This window comes from Anopheles nili, chromosome 2 (assembly GCF_943737925.1).
Source record: "Anopheles nili chromosome 2, idAnoNiliSN_F5_01, whole genome shotgun sequence".
Classification (NCBI taxonomy): Eukaryota; Metazoa; Arthropoda; class Insecta; order Diptera; family Culicidae; genus Anopheles; species Anopheles nili.
The window spans coordinates 35,907,467-35,930,939 of NC_071291.1; the positions used below are offsets into that span (position 1 = coordinate 35,907,467).

The window sequence follows — 23,473 nt, forward strand, 5'->3', positions numbered from 1 at the left end:
CGGGATGAAAGTGTTACTGTTTGCGAAATATTCACCATATATTGTGACACTTTCATCCCACACACGCCCCCCCAACGTGTTAGAGGCCATTTGGGATACGAGAATCTCGGCGTCATCCTTGCAATGGTTCCAGCATTGCTATCCCTGACTATTCTGAACCACCGTATCCGTGCGCCTTTCGTTCGTTCATTCGTTCGACCTGCCACCTTTTGGATGCAAGCCGAACCCTCTGTTTGCTAATAATAAATGCCACACTATCATCACATACCGCGATCGAACGCCCCCCATCTGATTCAAGATCGTTTTCAAGATCCCCCTGGAGGAGAGAAGGATCGTCGTAAAGGTGCGCGCTGCTGCTTAAAAAGTTCCTGTTACAAAAAGGACTCACATCTCATTACCACTATCTGAGGGTTAGAGGAAACACCTCCCAAAGCCCACCCACCTGGTGTTCCACCCCATCAATCTCTGGGGTGTGTACGTGTGTGTGTGTGTGTGTGTAGCGTAACGCACGCATTGCTTTTTTTGTTTCTTTTTATCTTACTTAAGTGTCACTCGATTCGTTGTCTCGCAATGTCGAGTCTCGTGCCTATATTGCCGCCTTGTTTAACCAAAGAAAAGTGTCCAAATTTACATCCCTGTTTGGTGTTTCGGCTCTTCCCTAGCTCGGCGCTTTTCGTGTCCCAATGTCCCGGTTGGAAGTTACATTTGGCTCTCCTTGCGCCACTGGAACGTGCCCGATTTGACACCGATGCTGGATGAGCCCTGGTTGTTACCACCACTGGACAGTATGTTGTTCGTACGCCGTATCAGCTGTGCCGCCGAATCGATGCGGTTGCGAATCAACCGCATCGCCGGATTCGTCGCAATCCCGCTGCGTTTGGAGGACTTCCTGTGAAAAAAACACCCATGAAGAGGATTAAGGGTGGCGCGCTTTTCAGGCTTTGCCCAGAGGACTACGGTTAGTACGTCACGTACCCGCCAGCACCGGCTCCCACATTCGATCCCTGCAGCTGACCCGAACCCTCCTTCTGGTTGTTGCCAAGAATGATGCGCATGTGCGTGTCCCGTGCAAAGTGGTTATCGTGCGGATTCATGATCGTACTGTTGTTCGACAGGCTAATGTTCATCTCCTCAAACTGCTTCCCGAGTAGGGCCAGCGACGACGGTGGTTGGTTTTGTCCCGGTGAGCTGATTTCACTGCTCGGCGAGTGCGGTGGCGTCGCGTACAACGGTGACATACACCCGAGATCGAACAGGTCGGCGTCGTTTGGGTTGATGCGAATGTTCGATGCTGTAAAGCGAAACAAAGCGCCAAAAGGGCCATTATCGTACACCGCGCAACGGAATGAGCAAGCGTCCCACACTTACCGATATTTGATTGATACTCCTCGACGTTCGGGAGCACCTGGGAATGTTTTTTACTGCCAAACTTAGCGACCGACGACGACGAGGACTGCTGAAGCTGCTGGTGCGGCTGGTGCTGCTGCTGGACGATGTGGTGCGATTTGGAGTTGTGATGCCGGGAATGCTTTTGCAGCTGCTGCGTAAACGACATCGGTGCTTGCTGCTCGAAAGGAAAGACGAGTGTGGGACGTGGTTTAAATGTTTCGAATCTTTTTGTGCACCACCAATGGTCCTGTGGGTCAGAAAAAAACTCACCTCGTTACTGCTACCGGTGGACTGACTAGAGATGACACTTTTGCGCTTCTGAAGGCTGCTCGTGTCCGAGTGCATCGTGTTTTCGTAAAAGTTGTTGTTCTGCGTCGTCGAGTTGGTGGTGTTCGAGTTGGTGGACGATGCGTTAAGCATCGCCGATCCACCCGCGGTCGGCATCAGCAGGCTCGGATTGTTCGGATAACCCGACGATGGTGACGGATTGTGTATCGAACTGCACGGTGGAAGCTCATCCGGTGATTTGAGATTCAGATGAGGATGTATCACCTTACCACAGTCCAGATCATCTAAAATGGTGGGCAACGAAAGCCAAAATTAACCAAACCGACGTCAAAAACGAACACCGAACGAGCGAACTTACTTTTGGTAAAGTTTTCCAAAATCCGCAGCACATTGTTGCGATTCGATTTTGCGGCCAGCTTGATCGGCGTCCGTCCGCAATGATCCGACTTGTACGGGTTGGCACCGTACTTTAGCAGGTAGCTGACACACTTTTCGTGTCCCTCTTGGGCGGAGATGCCCAATGCCGTCGCTCCCTGTTTGCAGGCATGATCCGGTATCGCACCGTAATACAGCAGCAACTGCATTACCTCATGGTTGCCCTGCCAGGCGCACGAGTGCAATGGCGTTCTAGATTCCAAATCCATCGCATTTACGTTGGCGTTTCCTGGAATGAGAGCGGGGAACCGTTTAGCAGCACATCTTCCCACCGAAAGCCCTACCCAAATGGCCGCCAACCTACCGAGTGTGATCAACAGTTTGACCATTTCCGCGTGACCCTGCCAAGCGGACACGTGCAGTGCCGTCCTTCCCTCGCTGTCCGGAATGTTTACATCCGCGTTCGAGTACTCCAGCAGGAACTTGACCGCCTTCAGCTTGTTCTCCAGCGCCAGTATGTAGAGTGTGGTGCGCGAATCCGCATCCTTCGAGTTGATGTCACAACCGAACTTCAGCAGCGTCTGGATGCACTCGAAGTGTTCCTCCAGGCACGCCAACCGGAACGCCGTTTTGCCGTCGTGCGCTCGCTGATCGATGCACGGCCGGTGTATGTTCAGGATCGCCTCCATCACCGCGTTGTGGCCCTCTTGGGCGGCCAAATGAAGTGCCGCTTTGCCCTCGTTATCACATTCATCGATCTTGGCGCCCGATTCGAGCAGCTGCACGCAAATGTCCGCGTATCCTTCGAACGCCGCGTAATGCAACGGTGTCCAGCCGGCGTTATCACGGTGCGTTTCGTCCAAACCTCGATCGAGCAGCTGCCGAACTGTCTCTAGGTTACCCTGCGCAGCCGCCACACTCAGCACCGTGCGACCCTCCGAGTCCATGCAATCAATTCCACAACCCCAAAAGAGCAGCAGCTTCACGACGTTCGCGTGGCCAGACGTGCACGCTGCCCACAACGGCGTCCTGCCCATGTTGTCCGCCATATCCGGATCGGCACCGTTCTCCAGCAACAGCTCGCATATCTCCGCGTTTCCCTCGAACGAGCTCACCAGCAACGGTGACATACCCTCGTTGTCGGTCTGGTCCGTGTTGGCCCCGTACTCGAGCAACGTGGAAATGACACGGCTGTACCCGGAACTGCCACAGAGTGCCGCCACGCACAGCGCATTCCTCCCATCCAGATCGGTGTGGTTCACGTCGGCACCGTTTTCGAGCAGAATCTCCACGATATCGTAATGACCCATGTACGAGGCCGCGATCAGCGACGTGCGGCCCTGCTTGTCGATCGAGTTCACGTTCGCACCCGCCTCGATCAGGATCTTCACGATGTCCTCGTTGCCACTCCACGCTGCCGCTCGCAGTGCCGTTCGGCCCTCCTTGTCCGCACGATCGATCGCACATACGCCCGTCTCTATGAGCAGCTTTACGACCTCCGTGTGGCCACCCCACGAAGCCGATCGCAACGGTGTCCACCCGTCCCGATCGGCGTGGTTTACGTCGATAATGCGATACCGACCGGTGCCATCTCGCAGCGGTTGCTTGTACGTTAGCAGCAGCTTCACGATCTCCTGATGGCCGTTTCTGGCCGCAATGTTTAGTGCCGTTTGGCCGTTGAGGTCCTCTATCTCCAGATCGATGGGATCTTTGCATGCCTGTGGCGAACGACACCCGGGAAAGAAAATGATTACATGATTAGGAAAAACAGTGTCCGTGATACGCCATTTCCAACCGATCATACTTACATTTAGCGCCCGCTCCAGCAGCGTGTGATTTCCCTCGTTCGCAAGAATGTGAATCAACGCCTTGCCCTTATGCATCTCACCCTCAAACATATCGCACTGCACTCCGCTACCCACGCGATCGTTCTGAATGTCCGACTTGGAATCACCCAACACACTGCTACCACCATCCGCACCCGTAATCGACGGTCCGGCACTGTACCGATGCCGACCATGCCCTCCGGCACCACCCGCGTTCCCATCCCGACCCATATGGCCATCGATCATGATCGCACCGCCGTTACAGTCCTGCCCGAGCAGCTCAAGATTGATGGACTTTTGCAGCTCCTGCTGGCAGCTTTTCTCGCTCGAAATCAACAGCTCCGCCAGCTCGGAGTCGATGTTTTGCGAACGATCCGACAACACCGGCGAGTTGATGGCGGACGATTCACACGACAGCGCCGTGTCCGCGTTGTTGATGCCGGTCTCGATCAGCAGCTTCAGCACCTTGCAGTCGGTCGGAAGGTTCGGTTTGAAGAAGTCGTTCAGGAACATCATAAACTCGTCGTGCAGCTGCGCGTTCAGGAAGCAATCGAGCATGTGCTTCGTCCGCGCGGACAGGTTGATATCATTCCGGCACTCGTCCTCACACATCGCGCAACAGTTGAGCAGGTTGGTGTAGAAGCAGTCGCTAAGGTTCGACTTCGTCTCGAGCAGGATGAGCAGCAGATCGAGATCGACGTGCTTGCTCGTCAGATACTCGCCCGTCTTGATCAGGTGGTACAGGTACAGGCGCAGCTTGTTCGGGCAGATCTGGTCCGCCACGACGGTGTAGTACATCGACACCATGACGTGGCCCTCGTTCAGATCGCACAGGAACTTCTTCGTGCTGAACTTCACGTCGATCAGCCAGTCGCAGAACGAGTTGTGGAAGATGCGCACCGCACACGGGTTCACCGGGCTGTACTCGACGATGTTGCGCATCAGCTCGAGCCGCCGCTCGAAGTCCTCCATCTCGAGCGTGTAGTTGTGCGTGCGCAGGCAGTTGTAGATGAAGTACTTGTCCACGTAGTTGTTGCACACCAGCAGCACGTTCAGGATCGGGCGGATCTTGTTGTACTGCTTCTTGTTGAAGGACTTCTGGCAGATGTACAGGTACAGCCCGTTCAGCGTGCACGGTATCAGCTTGATCTCGCGGAACGTGAAGAAGTTCTCCCGTATCCCGTTCAGCACCTTGTACAGGTACAGCAGGCACCCGTTCGACTTGATGTACAGCTGGTTCAGGCTCTCGATGATGTCTTTGGTGAGGTTGATCCCCCGGAAGTCCGTGTTCAGCCGGTTGATGATGTACTGCTGCACGTCCTTCACGACGTGCGACTTGCGCAGGTCATCCAGCGTCAACTTCTTGAACCCCGTGAACAGCTTCGTGATGTTCTTGTTCTGTTTCTTCGCCGTGCACACCACAAACAACCACTTCGGCATCAGATGGATGTGGTTCGAGAGCAGTTCCGCGATGTTACGGCTCTTGCTGTTCTGTTTTCCCTTCAGCGTCGAAATGAGGTTCCCATCCTGTATGTAGTTCTCATCGATCGAATCGATCAGCAGCAATAGGGCGTTTTTCGGCGGACAAAGCTCCAGCAGCGGAAACAGTATCGCCTTCTTGAAGCAATCGTCCGGGTTCTTCTCGATGCTGTCCACCGTCAGCGACTCGAAAATGTCCGGATTGCTGAGCAGCATCTCGTAGTACCCGTCCGCGATCACCTGGCGGCAGTTTTTCGACTTTGGCAGCGGCGGCGGGATGCTTGTTTCCATCGGTTTATTAGCCAAACGTACGCCATCCTGCGTCAGCTTTTCCTCCAAACCCTCGAGCCCATCCGGTGGCCGTTCCAACGCAATGGGCGATGATGCTGCTGCTTTTTCCTTCGCGAGCGGTTCGGCCACCCTTTCGTCGTCCTCCAGCAGCTTTATGTCGCTAATGTCACCTTCCGCGATCGCTTCACCACCACCCTCGAGAATCACGTCATCCTTTTCATCGATAGCAGCATTGTCGGACCGTTCCGGCTTACCGACCCCGTTCGCGTGCTCTTCCCGCGTTGGCGAAACCTTCTTCGTCGGGCTGCGAATGGTGCTACCGATCGCAATCGGTATCTTAGACACCTTTGCCGGCCTTCCCGGGCTCATCGTTGTTTTGTCCTCCTCGGGTGAATCGCCTCCCGTGGGTACCGAACCTTTCACCACCACCGGTGGATGCGTTTTGTACGGGTAGACCGGTTGCTCTCGATCCCGGCTCAAGCTTTCCACCGGTTCCGATTGCTGGCGAGAGACCTTCTTCCGGCCGGAACAAAATTCCGCCACGCGTTCGTTAATTTTCATCTCCGTTCGAATCGCATCCTCCAGCTCCTTGTCGATCGCTTCACTTGACTCCCGGTTCTCGGGCCCTTCCGTGGTACCATCCGGCTCGTGAAGAGGCGGTGGTTCGCCCTCATCAACCACCTCGGCGGCGATCCGCGTCAATTCCAATCCACCTTCCGCTGGCAGCCTCAGTTGATCGGCTTCCGGCAAACAATCGTTGCTCGTGCTCACGATCTGTTCACCTGGCTCGATCGAGACTCCCGACAGGTTTACTAGCTCCTGGCCAGCACCACCACCAGCACCGCCACCGGTGGTCACAAAGCTCGAGTGGCTCAGTATCTGCAAAATCACGCTCCGGATGAACATGCTGAGACTGTGACATTCCGGATTCTGCGAGTTAACGAAATAACACGCCAACAGCCTGCGATTCAGCATACCCTTCGTACCGGACGTTCCCTCGATGATGTCGTTACAGATCGACGTCTTGCCGGAACCGTTCGAACCCAACACAAGGTATCCCAGCGAGGGCAATCCATTCTCACCACCACCTCGATGGCCACCGTCGGCGGGTGGAATTCCACTGACCGCCGTCGCCGTCGCTGCTGCCGTCTGACCGCCTCGGGCAAAAAATCCTCCCAGCCCCGCCGACCCATCCACGGGTTGTGTCCCCACGGCCGGTTGACCCTGGACCGGAACCGGTGGTACGGGTTTCTTCGTGATCCGTTGCTCCAAACACATCGCAATCTTCTTCAACACCCACTCCCGGTTTAGGTGGGCACTGATGGGTATGGTTTCTCCGCCACTGCCACCACCACCAGCAACACTCCCTCCCCCACCGCCACCACTGAGATCGGTAAAGTTTTTGGCGCCCTTTTTCGGTTCTCGTTCCACGCTCAGCGCGGACAATGGTGGAGCGGATGGTTTCGGTCCGACAACTGCGGCACCTTCGTCCGGTTCCACCTCGAGCAGATTCACCATCCCGTCCGCCTGCTGCTGCTCGTTGTCCTCCTGCGAACGTTGCTCCGTCGTGGCCGTGCTTGTCCGTGCCCGGTTCAGGTTGGCCAGCATCTCTAGCTTCTCGTTACACCTCGCCTCCAGCTCGTTCAACGATTCGTTCACCTCGAGATCCAGATTGTTGTCCTCCTCCTCACCGGCGAGCGTTTTGTAGCCACCGGCGGACAAAGCGGCCTCATCCGGCCGCTCGTGTGACCCATTGCTCGTCACGTTCCGCTGCACCAGATCGGCGAAGTGTTCCTTGCGCGCGAGGTAGGAAAAGTTCGAGCTTTGGTACGTTTTGTGCAGCTCGATCTTCTTGTGCATCTGCGTCGTGTCCTTCAGGAAATCGCGTATCCGCCGATCCTCCAGCTCGGCGTTTATAATCTTCGCATCACGATCCGGTTCTCCACTCAAGCCACCTGCCGCACCGGAACCGGCCGTCCCCACGCCGTTACCGTTCTGCGTCACGCTTGGCGGACCATTGTTCAGCATCTTTCCGAGGCGTTCGGATTTCTTCAACGGGGTCGCATACAGCATATCCTTGCTGTTGAGGGCGAGATTGTTCTGCACCTTACCCTCACCGGTCTCGCACCCCTCGGGGGCGTGTGACCGACCATCACTCCCGGACGTCACGCGACTTCCGGTGGCCGATGTTCCGTTGCCGTTCCGTAACGCCTCCTCGGTCGTATGGCGACACGGCAGATTCTCGTAAATGTCATCGGTATTCATTTTCCTGTCTCTGGCCACTGCTAATGCCCGTGGTCGCTTCGGTGTTCCTTTGTTTGTTTTTTTTTTCTTCGTTCTCTCTCTCTCTCTCACTCTCTCTCTCTATCTCTTCACCAAACAGTTTCGTTCAATTTTTGGCCAACCAAACGACTGTCAATCGGTGGTGTGCAGCTTCGAATCCGGCGTACATCGGTCGCATCATCGTTTCGCTTGTCGCTTGCTGTCCTGCTCGCACACGTTCGCGCCTTGCATCGGGTAACTGCATCGTCCGACCACATATGTATATAAATACACATATATATGTGCACCTTTCGCGCCGTTCGTGCGTCCCCAAACGGTTCGATCCGATTTCCACGCCGGGTATTACATCAACACGGCACTAGTATCCCAATTATTGCAGCAATGTTGGCGCGTTTGACACGGCGATGGACCCCACGGGGATGGCCGGTTCTGTCGCGACCGTTGGTGCCACCCAGTGTGACACGGTTACCGCTCGACGTGTGGGTGGTGTGGGGGGGTGGGCCACGGGAGGATGAGCTAAAAATAAAGGAGCGAGAGAGAGAGAGAGAGTAGAAAAAAAAACGGAGTCAACGACGAGATTACACTAGCTAGCAGCAGTGAGGTTTTGCACGCATCGTTGGAGAGCACTAAAGCAGGACACCTAAGCACCGGTGGTGCATACAGGCACACACACACACACAGACGGTTCCTTTCCCCCATCCGTGTGTGGGGGTGAGTGGTTTGTGCATCATCAGGTCGAAAATTTATGCTTTCGATCGTCAGTCAGTGCCAAGAACCCCAAAACATCCTCAGCATGGTAAGCGAGATTGACGAACCTATACAATGGGGGGGGGCGGGGGCGGTGGTGGAAGGGCAGGTTTCTCCCTCAACCATCACCACCCACACCCTACCCCACTCTCCCACCTAGGACACGCTGCAGTTTGGATCGCCATATTTCACGTCGGATATTGCGTCGGAAAGCTCCACAACCAGACCCTCGAAACAGTGGGTGGTGGTGGTGGGTGGTACGAAAACCTGCGGGCCAATAACACACACACTCACACACACACATTACGCCACCAGCCGAGAAAATAGAAAACCCGCGTCTCGATCCGCTCGTAATCACATTCCCCCGTAGACCGCAATCGATACTCTTCCCGATAGGATTGAGGGGGTGGAGGGCGCAGGGGATTCACCCTCGACATAGAACCGAGACCAGCGTTTGGCTGGGAGAGGGGGAGGGGGTTGGGGTGGTGACGTGAAAAGTAATCCATCGATCGAAGAATGTTTCGATAGCAACAACGTGTCTGGGGGCTGGGGGTTGTTCTAAATCACGCTCTCGATGGATGGAGACGCCTCTGCTGGTGCGTGGTCCGTCAGTAGGGCAATAGATAAGATCATTCGGCAATAAAGATCATTCGCGAATGTGAACTACAACTTCACTTCCCGTCTGAAGGACATCTGACGCACCAGTCGGCTTACGTACGAGCGTTCCGGCCATACAGCATGCAGCCATCGGTAAATGTTTGTGTACAGGCCGCTTCCGGATGACATCATGGAGTTTAATCTAATCCATAAAATAAACAAAAAACAAAAAGACCTACTAACCTCTCCGAGAGCCAGCAAAATCGACGATTTGGCAATCACAGACGCGGCACGTAAATCATGATCAAAGTGATAGTTCTTGGTAAATGTCGCAAAATGTCGATTCACGGCGTTAGTAGAGAAGAAAACAAAGTTGGCGGTTTTTGAAAGGCTGCATATAAAAAATTTTGCTATCAAAAAAACCGAAACGACCGTTATCTAAGCAAGCATACACATATGGTGTTGTGTTGCTAAAATACACCCAAAAATCCGTGATGGTGACGCAAAATACACTGATTCAAACACGTCACAGCTATCCCACGGCGATATTCCCCAATCAAAATTGATTTGTTTTTGGAGCGTTTTTCCAAGGGTTCCAAAACATCCGCCAAACCTTCCTTATATCGTGCGTGGCGTCGTGTTTATACCCTCAGAGGGGTTCAGATCGTAACGCCACTAACCCAAATTTGTGTGCCAGAGCGAGTTCCGCCTTGGTTCTTGTCTCGCCCCCGGAACGGCGCATATGAGTTTCTGCTTTTCCCTACACCCTCGTTGGCAATAATCAACTCATTACGAAACACAAGAAAATTGGGATTGCCGGGCGGACGAGCAGGGAAATATTATTAACGCACTCGTTGAAAACCCGCTCACCAGAACCAACGGGAGCGTTGTGGCCGCCCGTTCCCGAAAGCGTTCCCGGTCTTAGGAAACTCGGCGCTACCCTTTTTTAACCGCCACACTCTGTCGCCCATCAGCTGGAAAATAAATTTAGACCAAGCCCCAACCGTGCGCATCCCTTCGCCCCTTGCGGAGAGATTCGTGAAAGTGTGTCCAGCCCAAAACCCCAAAGACCTTTCCCGTTTTCCCCCCGGCGAAGGAGTCTCCCGCGTTTAGGGCCTCACACATTGTACGGGTTTAATGCTTCGAGAATGTTTTCCGCGCACGAGGAGCAGCAGCAAGCGAACGCATAAAATTATCACAAACGATATGGGAAAGCGAACATATGGCGAATATTGATGGTGTAACGCATAGAACACACGACCTGAAACGTTTGTGCCCTAATCCCCAGCACCACACAGAACCGCACGAAATCTATGTGCCATGTTATGGTGTTCTTGGTTATGGGTTTTTTTTGTTTTCGTTTCGCCACAACAATCATAGTAGCCATGCTCTCGCCAAACGTCGCTCCAGCTGTCACTTGTCACCATGCGTGCGCGAGTGTTTTTGTTTTTGTTTTGGCTTTCGTTGCGTCAACACGCCTCCCGCAGAGTGCGAGAGGGGGGGGGGGGGGGGTTAGCGTTCGGTAGGAAATAACACATCGATTGTGACAAATTAATAATCTCCACCACCCTCCCTCGTGCCCTCCAAAACGGGTGCTCCTCAACACGCAAAGTGACCTTTTTCTTCTGCCAAGCAGAGAGAACTCCGTCATCTTTTGCTGTTGACCTCAACGATCCGAAGCTGCTTGCAAGTTGGTGGGTGTAAACCCCTAAATAGGTTACCAAAACAAGCAAAATCCTTTTTTTCTCTCAACCCACCAACAAGTGCGGTTCACTCTGGCCTATGGGTTTTCTTTCATGCTTCGGACGCACCACGCATGGGGTGGTCTGCGATTTATGTAGATGGCTAGGGTGTAAGCAGTTAGTAGAACAGTAGATCCACTTGTACTAAGTTCCCTTCCATCGTGGAATTCACCATCCATTTTCTATGACCCCTAGCGCATTTAACACATTTTTTTTGTTGCGTCTCGACAGTAACAAAATATAATACGAAAGAAAGTGGAAAACCACAACGCGAACGATCATCGCCGCCACGACGGACACTCGCTCCCGCCCAATTAACGTAATGTAAACATTTTATTTTTCAAACAAATTAAACGAGAGAGGGAACACACCAATCATCTGCATTCATTGGTATGTTTTGAGCAGTTCTTTAATTTCTATTTCCAAGCACGATGACGACATCACGGCGGAGAGTCAGACCAGCATAGCGATGTCGTACGCTTGTATTTTCGCGTTCTATCATCTTTTTCTTCTCTCACCCTTTTTTGCATGGTCTGGCTTCCACGGCAGGGCTTTATCTGCATTGGCCTTTCGGGAGGGGGGTTTGCTAGTCGTTAGTCCTTTTTCCGTTCGCCTCGGTTCATAGCCTAACCCCGTTGAAACTTCTGCTCGAGTTTCGCTTAGTAGCTATCCTTGCAAAACCATGACGCAGTACAGAGAACGCCTCGCGGGTACTACGCCCCGTTTTTCGAGGTGATAGCAGAAGAAAAAAACACACACACACAGAAACCCATCGCGGATTAGCGCACCTTTCCTGCAAGGGAGCTTCCAGATCCTTGTGCACAACTCTAACCGATCGATTCACGATACTTCAGTGCAATGAGAGACAGCGAATCATCCACGAGCGAGGAAAAATAACTCGAGCAAGTCAACCTGTAACGCGTGCCGATGGCAATTTTACAGACGCCGTTCAGGTTCAGACTCAGGTTGTAACAGCCAGCACCAGCAAAACATCTTTCGCCACGCGGTGTCGTAATATGCGCTCTGATTGAAACGCAGGACGAGAGACACTCTCCGTCGCGAACAGCTCTATTACCCCGTGGCACGCTATCATCATCGTGCAGCAGGACCTTTTTTTTCGTCCCCATTATTACATCGAGGACGAGAGACCAATGCCAGAGCCAGGCGATGAAACCAGTTCAATTAGTAGCACTTCACAACCGTACCCTTCTAGCACGGCTATGCGCTTCTTCTCGAAGGGAACATGACCTGGGAGCGAAAAGGAATGTTCGATGTCCGTCGACAGTTTAGGCAAACACGCGGAAGTCGCGACTCGATTATTACGCACCAGAAGAACGCGTTTAATCCAAAACCATGCAGTCGTTTAACGAAGAGAAAAGCATTCATCCCACGGATGGGGGGTTGCATCCAGTTAAGGGTGTTTTACCCAAAAAAACACGCCTGTAACACACGTTCCGGATGACCGTGAGCTTCCGCCAACATCTCGAGTAGACACGATGACATCAGCTGCGAGGCGTATACGAACACAGGAAGGACTCGAGGGCATGACAGTGTTCGCCAAAAGGCAACACCGAGGTTCACAAGCAAGAGAAAGAAAAAAAATCGATTCGCCCATACATTGCAGCCTACTAGGATTACTGGCAATACGAACACGGAGTGCACTGACTACTGAAGGTTTTTTTTTTTTTTGACTACGGCTCCTGTCAAATCTTTTTCGCCTACACCATCCTGTTACCTTCTTTTGCTCACGTTTCTCGCCCGCCCGTTTGACGGAGATGCACCTTCAATGGTGGAAGCGAACACGAGGGAAAAAAATCGATCGATTCACGCAACAAACAACCGCCACACCACATATCCTTCGCAACGATCAGCTCTGCAGGGTCCTGGGGATGATGAACCTTAGCACCGTGTTTGGGAGAACTTCAACCTTTCCACGCGCGCCTTTGATTTTGCCCACCATCACCACGCGCACGCACACACGGACACAATATCTCGCTGGACGAGCAGCAGGACACTGGCAGCAGGGACGTTCGCCTGCACGGATTTTCCAAATTTCGCGAAAGATGTTTCCCGAGCGAGCACAAAACAAAGCATTAAAAAAAGGACACCGATGCACGTGAGAGAGAGAGAGAGCGCTGCGAGAGCACGCCTGACGAGCAGGACGACCGGAAGAGATCCTGAGAGAGCGAGAAAGAGAGAGAGAGGGAGACAAACCGCCCCATTATTGGAGATTACTTCGAGGCACGCGTATGACACAACATGAGGTGGGCGATAAAAAGCGAGAGTGAGAGAACGAGCGAAGGATGATTGGCGAAAGCTGGCATCAGCAGGCAGGACCTGGATCCTGGCACCCGCATTCCCCCTTGGCCTCGGACTCTAACCGCATCATCTGCATATAACAGGTACCACCCTCAAACTGGGGGCTATTGTTTCCGGCAAGGCGGATGTGCAAACTTCCGCTGGATTGTCAAGGGTCCTTGAGCGCGACGGTGTCTAAGGGCACACCCGTACGTTAAAAATGTTATCCTTCTTCATCAGCTGCGCCCTTGTCAACGTTTTGTGCACCCCTTCCCGTTAGTTTTGAAGGTTGCGCTCTTGTGTAACGCTAAGACACGGAGGTGGTACCTAATAATCTTCAATTAGGAAAAGAATCCACATTACACAGCCCTTGGTCCCTGGGGCGGCCGCACACATTTGATTAACTCTGCCAATTGATCCGTCAGTGGCATCCAAGAGGCCGGAATTCCTTCGTTCAAATCTCCATAGCAACCACTGTGTCTCGTCAAACTCACCCCCTTTGCAGGGGATGGGACCCACCTAAATGATGATCAATTGTGCAATTAAGAGCACGATTATTGCTTTATCTCTACAGCGAGAGTGGCTTCTGCGGATGGGTTCGTTCGTAACTTCATGCCTGCAATTCGATTAATTAATGGCTTCCTAAGGCAGGGCAATGCCAACTTTTCCGTTTCGTGCTTCGTCCGCATGCCAAATATCTACCTCCCGCGTGTTATCACCCTGCTGTCGTATTTACTGCGCGTGATAAACGTTCCAATCGATTTTTTTGTTTATCTCATTCGGATTACGGTCCTGCTGCACTGCTGCCGTGGTGAACAAACCGAATGAAACAATACAGCGAACTGCAGCACGGCCACAGCTCCTTTCTGATGGCGGAAAGAAATAAAAATCGCTCCAAATACGTCATGCGGCCTGCCGCCCGGAAAGTAACCCTCCTTTTGTGGAAAAGATGAGCGGCGGCCAACCCCTCGTTCGCAGAGCTGTGGTGTTTGTGCCGCGGAGTTTGGGGTGAAGCAAAGAAGAAGAAGAAGCAAAAGAAGAAGAAAAGCGCACCCCGAGACCGGCGCGCTAAGACCGAACTAGAACGAGATGTGGTGGTGGGGGGAAGGGAGAGGAGGGAAGTGCGCCGGCCATTGTGCGGTCGTTCTCGTTTCGCCCTTAGGTTTTGCGGAAAAAGGTGTTGTAAATTTGCATTCGCATATCAACTTACCCAAAAGTTGTGAGCTGTGGCCAGGCACACCCGGAGTGCGGTTTGGTGATATTGTGCGGGGAGGGGGATTGCTTTTTCTTTTCCTTTCACCACCCAGCGGGTGGAGACGTCCTTTTTGCTTTTTTTTCCCTCCCCAGGCAGGAAGGATTTTACTGCACCAAGTGACGAACGACGACGACGACGTCGATGGACGTCCTTTTTTTATTCCTTTTTCTCAAACACCACACCACAGCCAGCGCCTACTGCGAGGAGATGCGCGTTATTTCCACAACCACGTTTCACTTCACTTGCACTTGAGCACTGGAGGAAAATGACGATGAAAAACAGCAAACCACGCACCACGGGGCAAAAATTACCGAAAACGCTACGCTAAACTATTGAAACACGGACCAACGAGTGGACAACTCTACCAGATTTGCACTGCACAACCAACCAACTACCACCATCAAAAGCACAAAACCATCCGGGACCAAACAACCCGTCGTCTGTCACACACAACCCCATACAACGCGGAACACGCACGGGGTGTTTTCAGAACACTTGCACCGAAACGGTGCGTTTTTGGCTGGACGCCGCGCTTGAAAACAGCCTGTCAGGTCGCGAACCGAGCGCCGGAGGTCGAAATTTATGCGTTAACCTTTTAACGGGCGAAGAACGGCCACACTTGGTCCGCTTGGTTTAGCCGTGCAAGCTGTGGCCATTGCTGTGGCCTCGGTGACACATGCTGCGGGTTCACTTCACTTTACTTTCGTTCCCAACCTATCTACCGAGTGTGGTGGTGCTGGAAGAAAACAAATCTTTCACAGCCAAGCAGCACCAGAGAAGGAACGCAGCACGCACGCGCACTCTGTCAAAGGAGCACTCACTCAGAGAACGCCAAACGGGAAAGAGAGCACTGGGTGTATACAGCATCACCGCTTGCGCGACGGTGACCGAGGGCGGTCTACGAAAGCGAAAGCGAGATACCCAACCAGAAGTGACGGCGATGCAATGCAAGTGCTCTCTCGCGGATGGAGATATCTCTCTCTCTCTCTCACACACGCCTTATGACGGGGTAGATATGTTCACTCTCACGCATCTGCTGTCGGCTCTCTTCGCTCTGTGCTCTCCTTCGCGGTGTGTTTCGACAAAGTCGATGTCAAATCGATGAAAGCAACCCTTTCTGTCGTTTTTGTTCCATCGATTTTCGCTCTTGCTGATTTAATCTCAAACATCAAATTTCAAATTCACGAACACGATGGTGTCGTGCAAAGTTGGGTAACTTATTTTACTACATTTCTTCTTCCCTAGCATAAGGGTTTTCACAATTAAGGGGATAGGAATACTTTTAAAAACCTTGCAAGAAACAGCACCAGCTGTATCTACGAGCAGTTTTATTAAATACAAAACTTTACACGAGAACAATTGATTTTTTTTCGTGTGACCATATCACTGAAAAATTAGCATAATTTATTTTTATTGGTAGTACTCAAAAAATACGTTGCTCGTGAAAAATATCTCGAACGGTCCGTATGAAACTTCAATATTACTAGTTACGAAACGTCAAATTATGAGAGATTGCAAGGATCCCCACAGCAGGTAATACGAGGGACATGCACGAATTCATTTCCCTCTTTTGAGCGAGATTGTAAAGAAAAATTTAAAAAAATCAAAAATCAGATATTATTTAATGATTTTAACATTTGTTAATGATTTTAACAATAATTTTAATGATTTGTTTTTCTCAAAGATTTATTGTCTATGTATCAATATTGGACTTGCTACTTCCTTGCGAACACATTGATTCAATACACTGATTGGTAAGAAAATACGATTGTGAAATAACTAAAATAAAACAAAAATCTACAATAAAAGAAAGTCTAAATAGGAAATAGTTAACAACAGCAGACGCCCAATCAACTAAAATGCTTGCTATGCTTTAATGTTTTTCAGCTGCGCTGTATTGGTTTTCACAATTCAAAATCGTCTGTAGTGTGGAAACGTCATCGTTTGGGTTATTCCTCAACTCGCTCATATACAGCAAATGCTTTGTAAATGCATTATATATTTTTTTTTATTACGTCTGATCAGTTATTATTATTTTTATTTAATAATTCGGGCTCGTTTAACATTAGGGGCTTCAATCGTTTAGACTGCTCTCAGCGAAACCGCTCGTGGTCTCGCTGAACCGCTGTCGTCTGCCAATCCTTAATCCCATCCTTTAGAGCAAATTTATCTTCTCTATTCATATGGACACGTCTTCTCTGTTCATGTGGACAGCCTAAAGGGACTTTACGGGCTGTGTCGTCCGGCTCCATTTTGATGATATGACCAACTCACCGCAGCATGGCAAGTCTAATTTGTTGTACGGCAGTGTAGCTTTCCATTAATCATTTTATATTAATCAGAATTTTGCTGGAATACGAATGGTGGGTTCGTACCATGTCATAATGCCGTTTGGAATGAGCAGTGTACCTCATTTAAAAATAAATGCTCAATGTACAAAGAAAAGCCATGCAAAAAAGAATGCACAATCACATGTATTTCACACACACGTAATCTTTCTTATTATCTCAATGCATTTAGATTATACAAAAAATAATATTTAAATATAAATACAAACAATAATGAAAACGATAAATGATATTTATTATCCTAATTTGCTTTGAAACAAGTTTTAGGCCAATTTTGGATCCTGTTTCAAATATTTCTACATTACAGTGTGTGTATTGAAAAAGCTACACTTTTTAACAATGCGTACTGAATTGAATATTTACAAAATAAATGAGCCACTTACATTACATACAGATATTACAGATCAAGATCAAGGACAATTTAATTTCTTCTAAATGACAAATAATAAAAATTTACTAAAGCAGATATCTAATTAAAGTGTAGTAGACAGTAGGAGAGCTTCATATCTTTAAAAGCTGATTTTTATCAAACAAAAGACAAAATAGCTGCATTTATACACATTAGTTGGGCATACGTATAGATATGCCACACTGCAACTGCACACAATAAACAATACCTTTACAATTGTGTATATTAACATAGTTAATGGAATTTTTCTACTATTTTTTTTATCAAAATGACGAAATAAAATTCCTTGGAATAAAGCGCTTAATACGAGAAATACCAAATAAAAAATTTAAGCGAACTAAATATTTCTATGCTTAAAAAAATGGTAGCTATAATATCTTTCTTCTCAGAATATACGTCTAGTTGCTATTTATTTGAGGACGGCCTGGCCGTATTTTGAATATACGTCTAGATGCTTGCACAAAATTCACGTTATTTCGTGCAGTTTGCTAAAATAAATGCTATATTGAAAACACAACAGTAACAAGCAAATTTAAAGCACCAGTCAACAGCATCAGCCGCGCGCTTTTGATAAGCTGCTTATTGTACAATTCTAATGTTTAAATATTCACCAAATAAGGCCTTATACTTTTAGTCTGTCCATGGAGAACTTTGGGCACAGTTGCTGAAATCCACAGCTTTTTCGGTAGCATAGGGATTTTTGTCATTTTTTTATACCATAAAAAGCGGTCTCACAACGGCGCTAACGAAACAGAAAACGATTTGAAAAGGCCGTTAAAACGAAACGCTCTTTTGACGTTTTGCGGTTGAATGAGACAATTTCGCACCTAAAAATGTTCTCTAAAAACATGGTTCATTTACATATGGTTAAAAAACAATCATTCGAAAATGTTAAAAACTCCTCCGCCGTAAATTAGAGTATCAGTGACGACAGGACATTTCTGTCGAGCACGCAAGAAGTTGGTGTCTTTAAGGTTACGATACTCGGCTAACCGCCCTCCTAACCGTATCAACCATGGCACGCACACGCGCGCCGCTTGGTGTTGGTGAGATGCATACCGGTACTGTGCAATCAACTGTCATTGTACCCGTTAATCGCGCCAACAGCGTCATTTTGATGTGCCTTAGGTAGCTTTACTTTCTTGGCATGGGGTACGCACACACATTATAGTTCATTCATTTCGTTGGGTTTGCCGTGTTCTGTTCCGTTCTACCGACTCATATCGTGCGCTTGCTTGTGCCGCCAAAAGTTATCAAGTAGTTATTACTCGCAGGTAAATTTTATTTTTTCCAAGCTAGTTTCTTTGCTACCGCTATAAATGTACGGGCTTTTATGAGTGGGGTGTGAAAATTGGTATGATAAAAATTACAAACACTGAATCGCCATCCGTTTTTGACGTGCTTTAATTTGCTTTAGCCGCCTAACAAGCGGTCGCGTCGATCACGCCAGTGGTGTAAAATAGCCAAAGAGCTTACTTCCGTTCTTGCTTTGCCAATGCTGGAGTTGGTGGAATCTTCAGAAAGCCTTGTATACGGGAGGGGATGAAATGAAAAGATAAATGTAATTATATTATCCGAGTGTAATGGCAGCGCGAAGGTTCCCATCGATATGCCAACACAGGCTCCCGCGTCATTAAACTGCCGAAGTGGTGTATGCTACCCGTATACTCGCTGTAAAACAGTGCAACTCCATATTGTTCTTCCATATTTTCTTGCAGAGTTTAGTGTCAGCATCGAAAATTTTTGTTTCATAATTTAGGAAATTATAAATTGTGTCATTTGCCATAATGGATAGATGCCGAGTAATTTAGGCGACAGGGCAAAAATTTATCGCGTTACCCGAGCGCTACCGCAGCTGGAGGTTGGCAGCGTCAAATAGCTAAATATATGAAGGGTAATAAAAATTCGAACCATTCCATGCAAACGCGTACAGCCATGTTTGGAAACTGCCATGACAACTGGATTATGTTACTATTTTTTTTTCACGTTAATTATACCAAAAATGGGAATAGGAAATATTTATAAAAAATTTCCGCATCAAGGTGGTTTTATTTTTGATTTTAAATTTTTATTTTTATTTACTGGCGACCCTAAAAAAGGGCGGGGTGAGTTCGGGAGTAAGCCAGATTTAAGTGAAGCGCTTTACATTATGTAAATTGTTGGGGTCCTGCCCCACATCGGTATAGATTATTGAAGCTGTCAATCAATTTTGCACTTTAAAATACAATCAAGTTTTTTTTTTTAAATCCTACGATGTCATTTATTGCCGAATTATTAACAAATTTTTTTTCTACTCCCATTTTTCTCTCCCAAAAGGACGTTTTACGATGACTGAAGAAAGTCCGCTCAAAAAAGGACGAGGCCGTCCGAAGAAAAACGATTCAATGGTGTCGGAAACAGCCACCCCAAAGAAGAAGAAGGAGGTCGAGGTTGACGACAACGAGGATGATTTTTCGGACTCCGTGGAGGAAGCAGTAACCCCGACCACTCCTTCATCCGCTAAGAAGCGTGCTGCCGAGCCCGAAAGCAAAAAGGCAACGCCAGCTGCCAAGCGTGGCCGCGGACGTCCTCCCAAGGCAAACAAAAAACCCAAACCATCACCAAGCGGCCGCGCCCGTGGACGTCCCAAGAAGGACGAATAATTTTTTTTTCACTTTACAATTATCTACAGGGACACCTGTTCTATACATTTTTTTTGTTTTTCAAGACGATACACTAAGTTTGAAAATTGTACTAATGCGTTCAATTACATTTGCCATCAGCTCTTACACCGCCAGTTGCCTCTTTGCCTAACGTGTTACATTTTCCTTGGTTTCTTTCCGTTGAGGGAAAAAAAGTATGGATGATGTCGAGCAAGTTTCAAACGTTGCGCTAGTTTACAATCGTTTTCTAGGAAGACTCCGTCGTCCGGACGGACGAGAAGAACAATTACAAAACGATGAAACTGTGGGCAACTTCCCCTCACCTCATGGTGGTGATTGTGCTGCGGTTTAAATAGGGTTAGTTGTAGCGAGAATGATCCAGCCTAGACACAGACGCGTTCACAATTCGTTCTTTTGCATTGTTTTCTAGTAGTGCGCCATGTTTCACAAAACAAAAACGTCTCACAATCGATTACTTAACAAAATAACATCCATCAGCCTTGCGAGTAATTAATGTGTGTAATGTACAAAATGTATTGGAACAGATAGGCCATCAAACTATAATAAATCAATTATTCGGAACCAACAATCGTAATCTTTCTGTCGCGTGGGTTCTTCGACCGTTTTGTTTAAGAAAACCATGCAGCAGCGCGGTGTCCTTATTATTATGGTGCTCGTTGAAAACATACATCCCTTTTTTTGTCGTGCAAAATATGCCACAAATCAATGGTGCTGTTGCTGCGTGTGAATTTGAATCAGTGTGCTGAATGGGCGGCCAAAGGTACCAAAGAATGCTCTCGATCTAGCGAACTCGGATCGAATTTGACACACAGGCAGCATGGAAGCAAAGTCCTTTCAAGGAAAGGAAATCCTTTAAAGCAAGCATAATAAATCCTGTTCATACTGCAGCAGCAGTTCAAAAATCCTTACACGCCCGGATGGTTGGCCATTTCCATCGCTCAATCGAACGCAAATGTTCCGTACCGTGATGCCAGATTGGAGCTTCCATTCAAGCGGCTAACGGTGCTGCGCCGAGCGGATTTTGGGAAAACTCGCGAGAAAATCGCACATGCCCAGCGCTCTCCGGGAAAAGCACGCACACACATGCGCCACCCCAGAAAGCTTTTCCCGACGCTTTCAACATTCCGCTCTCAAAAATCACGACCAAAAGGATATCATCCTGGAGCCTGTGTGTGTGTGTGTGTGTGGTGGTGGTGTTGTTTCTTTTTGTGTGTTATTTCTCCTTGCCCGTGGCAGAAGCGAACTTGACCGCGCGGAGCGCGTGAAAGGCGGCGTGTTTTTTGGGCGAGAACCACACACTCACCGTGACGCTGGTGGACGCGAAGTGCGCCTAAACCTAGGGGTCCACTTGTCGGTGTGTTTCGTCAAAAATAAAGGCGAGTGCGTGAAGTAAAATATCGAATTATCCTCGTCCCGGGAAAACGCAAGGTACGTTGCCGTAACAAAATCGATCGCGATCGGGTGTTGTTTGGGAAATGGGATGTGAGCTGTGTAGCGCGGAAGACATTTTCACTTTCGATACAGTTGCGTGTGCCTGCGGGGAAGAAGATGCCAGCACGGGAGCCCTTCAGGAGCGGTTCCGGAAGTTGTCCGCGTGGGTGTGTACGCGGGCACGCGCTTTCTCTCGCATTTTCTCCCCCCTGGTCGGCCGGTGAGAGCAGTGAAGCGCAGAACGTTTACTACCAAGGGTGAAGTTTTCGATGTATTGCCTACCTTTGGATGCTGAGGGTGTGCGAGGGTGGAAAATGTAGATGAAAATGTTTTTAATGAAATGGATTTTGTGCAATCCAAAAAAAGCACTACGGGTTTACTACGGGAGGACGGGTTCTCGTTCAATTTCTAATGTATACTACAGATATCACAGGGCCACATTCCAGCGAGCACGCGGAGGAATTTTGTTTGTTGCCAGAGCGAAGGACCACCAATCTCAGGAAGCATCGGGAGCAATGTCTGATACCGAGGTCGTTGAACCGAAGAAGGGCCGCGGACGTCCGCCCAATCCGGAGAAGGTAAGACGGTTGGCGGTTCCGCATTGTAAGCATATTTTTTAAACCATTTGCTCTTTATCGCACCTCTAGAATAGCGTCGCACCGAAAAAGCGAGCCCGCGCCCTTTCACCCAAAGAGTCGAAGGTGGTAGAGGACCGCGAGAAGGAGAAAGCCGTCCTGTCGGATGATGGCGAGGAACCGTCGCCGAAGCGTGGCCGGGGCAGACCGAAGGGTACAACCAAAAAGGCGGCCAAAGCGGCCAAAAAAGCCCCGGCAGCACCCGTGGGCCGGGGCCGGGGTCGTGGCCGAAAGAAACCGGCCAAAGAGGAGTCCTCCGAGGAGGACGAGGAGGACGATGACGACGACGATGAGGTGGAGGAGGATGACGAGCCGGAGGATAGCGAGGGTAACGATGAGAACTACGAAAACGAGGAATCCGATTCGTAAATGTGATGCACTGTCGATTTTTTCCCTCCCTTCTTCATCCCTGCACAACGTTCTCGTCCTTGGGAGGATTTTTCCCGCCCATTGTGGCACACGGACGACGCATTCCGCCACCGACACGTTGTTGGTTGGGGGAGTACAACGTGCAGCGGGAAGGCGCTCTCTGCAGGCGCCGTTTATGGAAGAAATTTAGAGGAATTTGAATCCGATAAACCTCCTTTCTATCTACTTAACAGTGTGTCAGCATACATTTGATGGGTATTTTAAGAAATCCTGCGAATCGTGTTTAAATAAACTTAAATCAAAGAGAAAAGTTACTTCCATTTTACCTCATCTCAAAGATTACGGTAGTGACTTACGTTCTTTTCTTATCGTTTTATTTGTTGCGAAACATGTTGATTATGGTGGTTGATCTTTCTATCAACAAAACCTGCACCATTTATTGTGTTTGAATTGTATTTTGTTTATAAATTAATATTCTTTTTTACCGTTGACGTTATATCACGGGATTCCTGGGATCTCTTGTATTAATGTACTGATCAAGAGTAATACAATCTCATTCATTCAATGAACTGGTAACAGATTAGCCCTGTGTTCTATCTTAAAATTATATCGACATTTGTTTGAAATGCAGCATATATTTAAGGCATTTTTGTTCCTAATGTAGCTAGCGCGTAAAATTAAAAATTCTACTAGCAAGTACCCTCGGATTACCTGCTGTGAGCCTTATCACGTGGCGCCCGTTTTTGCTCCAAATGCATACAAACGCACATTATGCCTGCATTTCGGTTTCTCCCATTCTTTATGCTATCAACAGGAGCCCGCAGCACATGCATTATCATCGGCGAATCGTGATGCATACGTGGACGCTTCTAATAGCTTCTGTATATTGCTGCTCGCACAAAATCTCGCCTAAAAATTTGAATCTCCAATAGCATCATTTAGTTCCATAATTTGGCATCTAATTACCTGTCCAGCCGTCGCAATTAACAGTCTCCAGACCGTGTTGGCACGTGTTGAACACCCCCCTGAGATGCGCCGATAGCGTTAA

General features: G+C 49.2%; 2 protein-coding genes across 3 annotated transcripts; one reads left to right on the forward strand and one right to left on the reverse strand.

Moving 5' to 3' along the window:
• Nucleotides 1–507: 507 nt before the first annotated feature.
• Nucleotides 508–15,276, reverse strand: LOC128721471 (ankyrin repeat domain-containing protein 50). The gene is made up of 8 exons (XM_053815228.1): nucleotides 14,526–15,276; nucleotides 3,861–8,447; nucleotides 2,417–3,770; nucleotides 2,036–2,341; nucleotides 1,660–1,961; nucleotides 1,369–1,564; nucleotides 976–1,291; nucleotides 508–889 (listed from the first exon to the last, which is right to left on the reverse strand). The coding sequence occupies exons 2-8, from the start codon at nucleotides 7,911–7,913 to the stop codon at nucleotides 700–702; spliced, it is 6,717 nt and encodes a 2,238-aa protein (XP_053671203.1). The 5' UTR covers nucleotides 7,914–8,447; nucleotides 14,526–15,276; the 3' UTR covers nucleotides 508–699.
• Nucleotides 15,277–21,278: 6,002 nt separating this feature from the next.
• On the forward strand, nucleotides 21,279–22,820 carry LOC128732077 (chromosomal protein D1). 2 transcript variants are annotated; one of them, XM_053825238.1, is made up of 3 exons: nucleotides 21,279–21,418; nucleotides 21,846–21,999; nucleotides 22,069–22,820. In XM_053825238.1, the coding sequence occupies exons 2-3, from the start codon at nucleotides 21,937–21,939 to the stop codon at nucleotides 22,423–22,425; spliced, it is 420 nt and encodes a 139-aa protein (XP_053681213.1). In that variant the 5' UTR covers nucleotides 21,279–21,418; nucleotides 21,846–21,936; the 3' UTR covers nucleotides 22,426–22,820. The 2 variants fall into 2 exon arrangements, with proteins under 2 accessions (XP_053681213.1, XP_053681214.1); XM_053825239.1 differs by having other exon boundaries at nucleotides 21,363–21,418; nucleotides 21,855–21,999.
• Nucleotides 22,821–23,473: the final 653 nt, after the last annotated feature.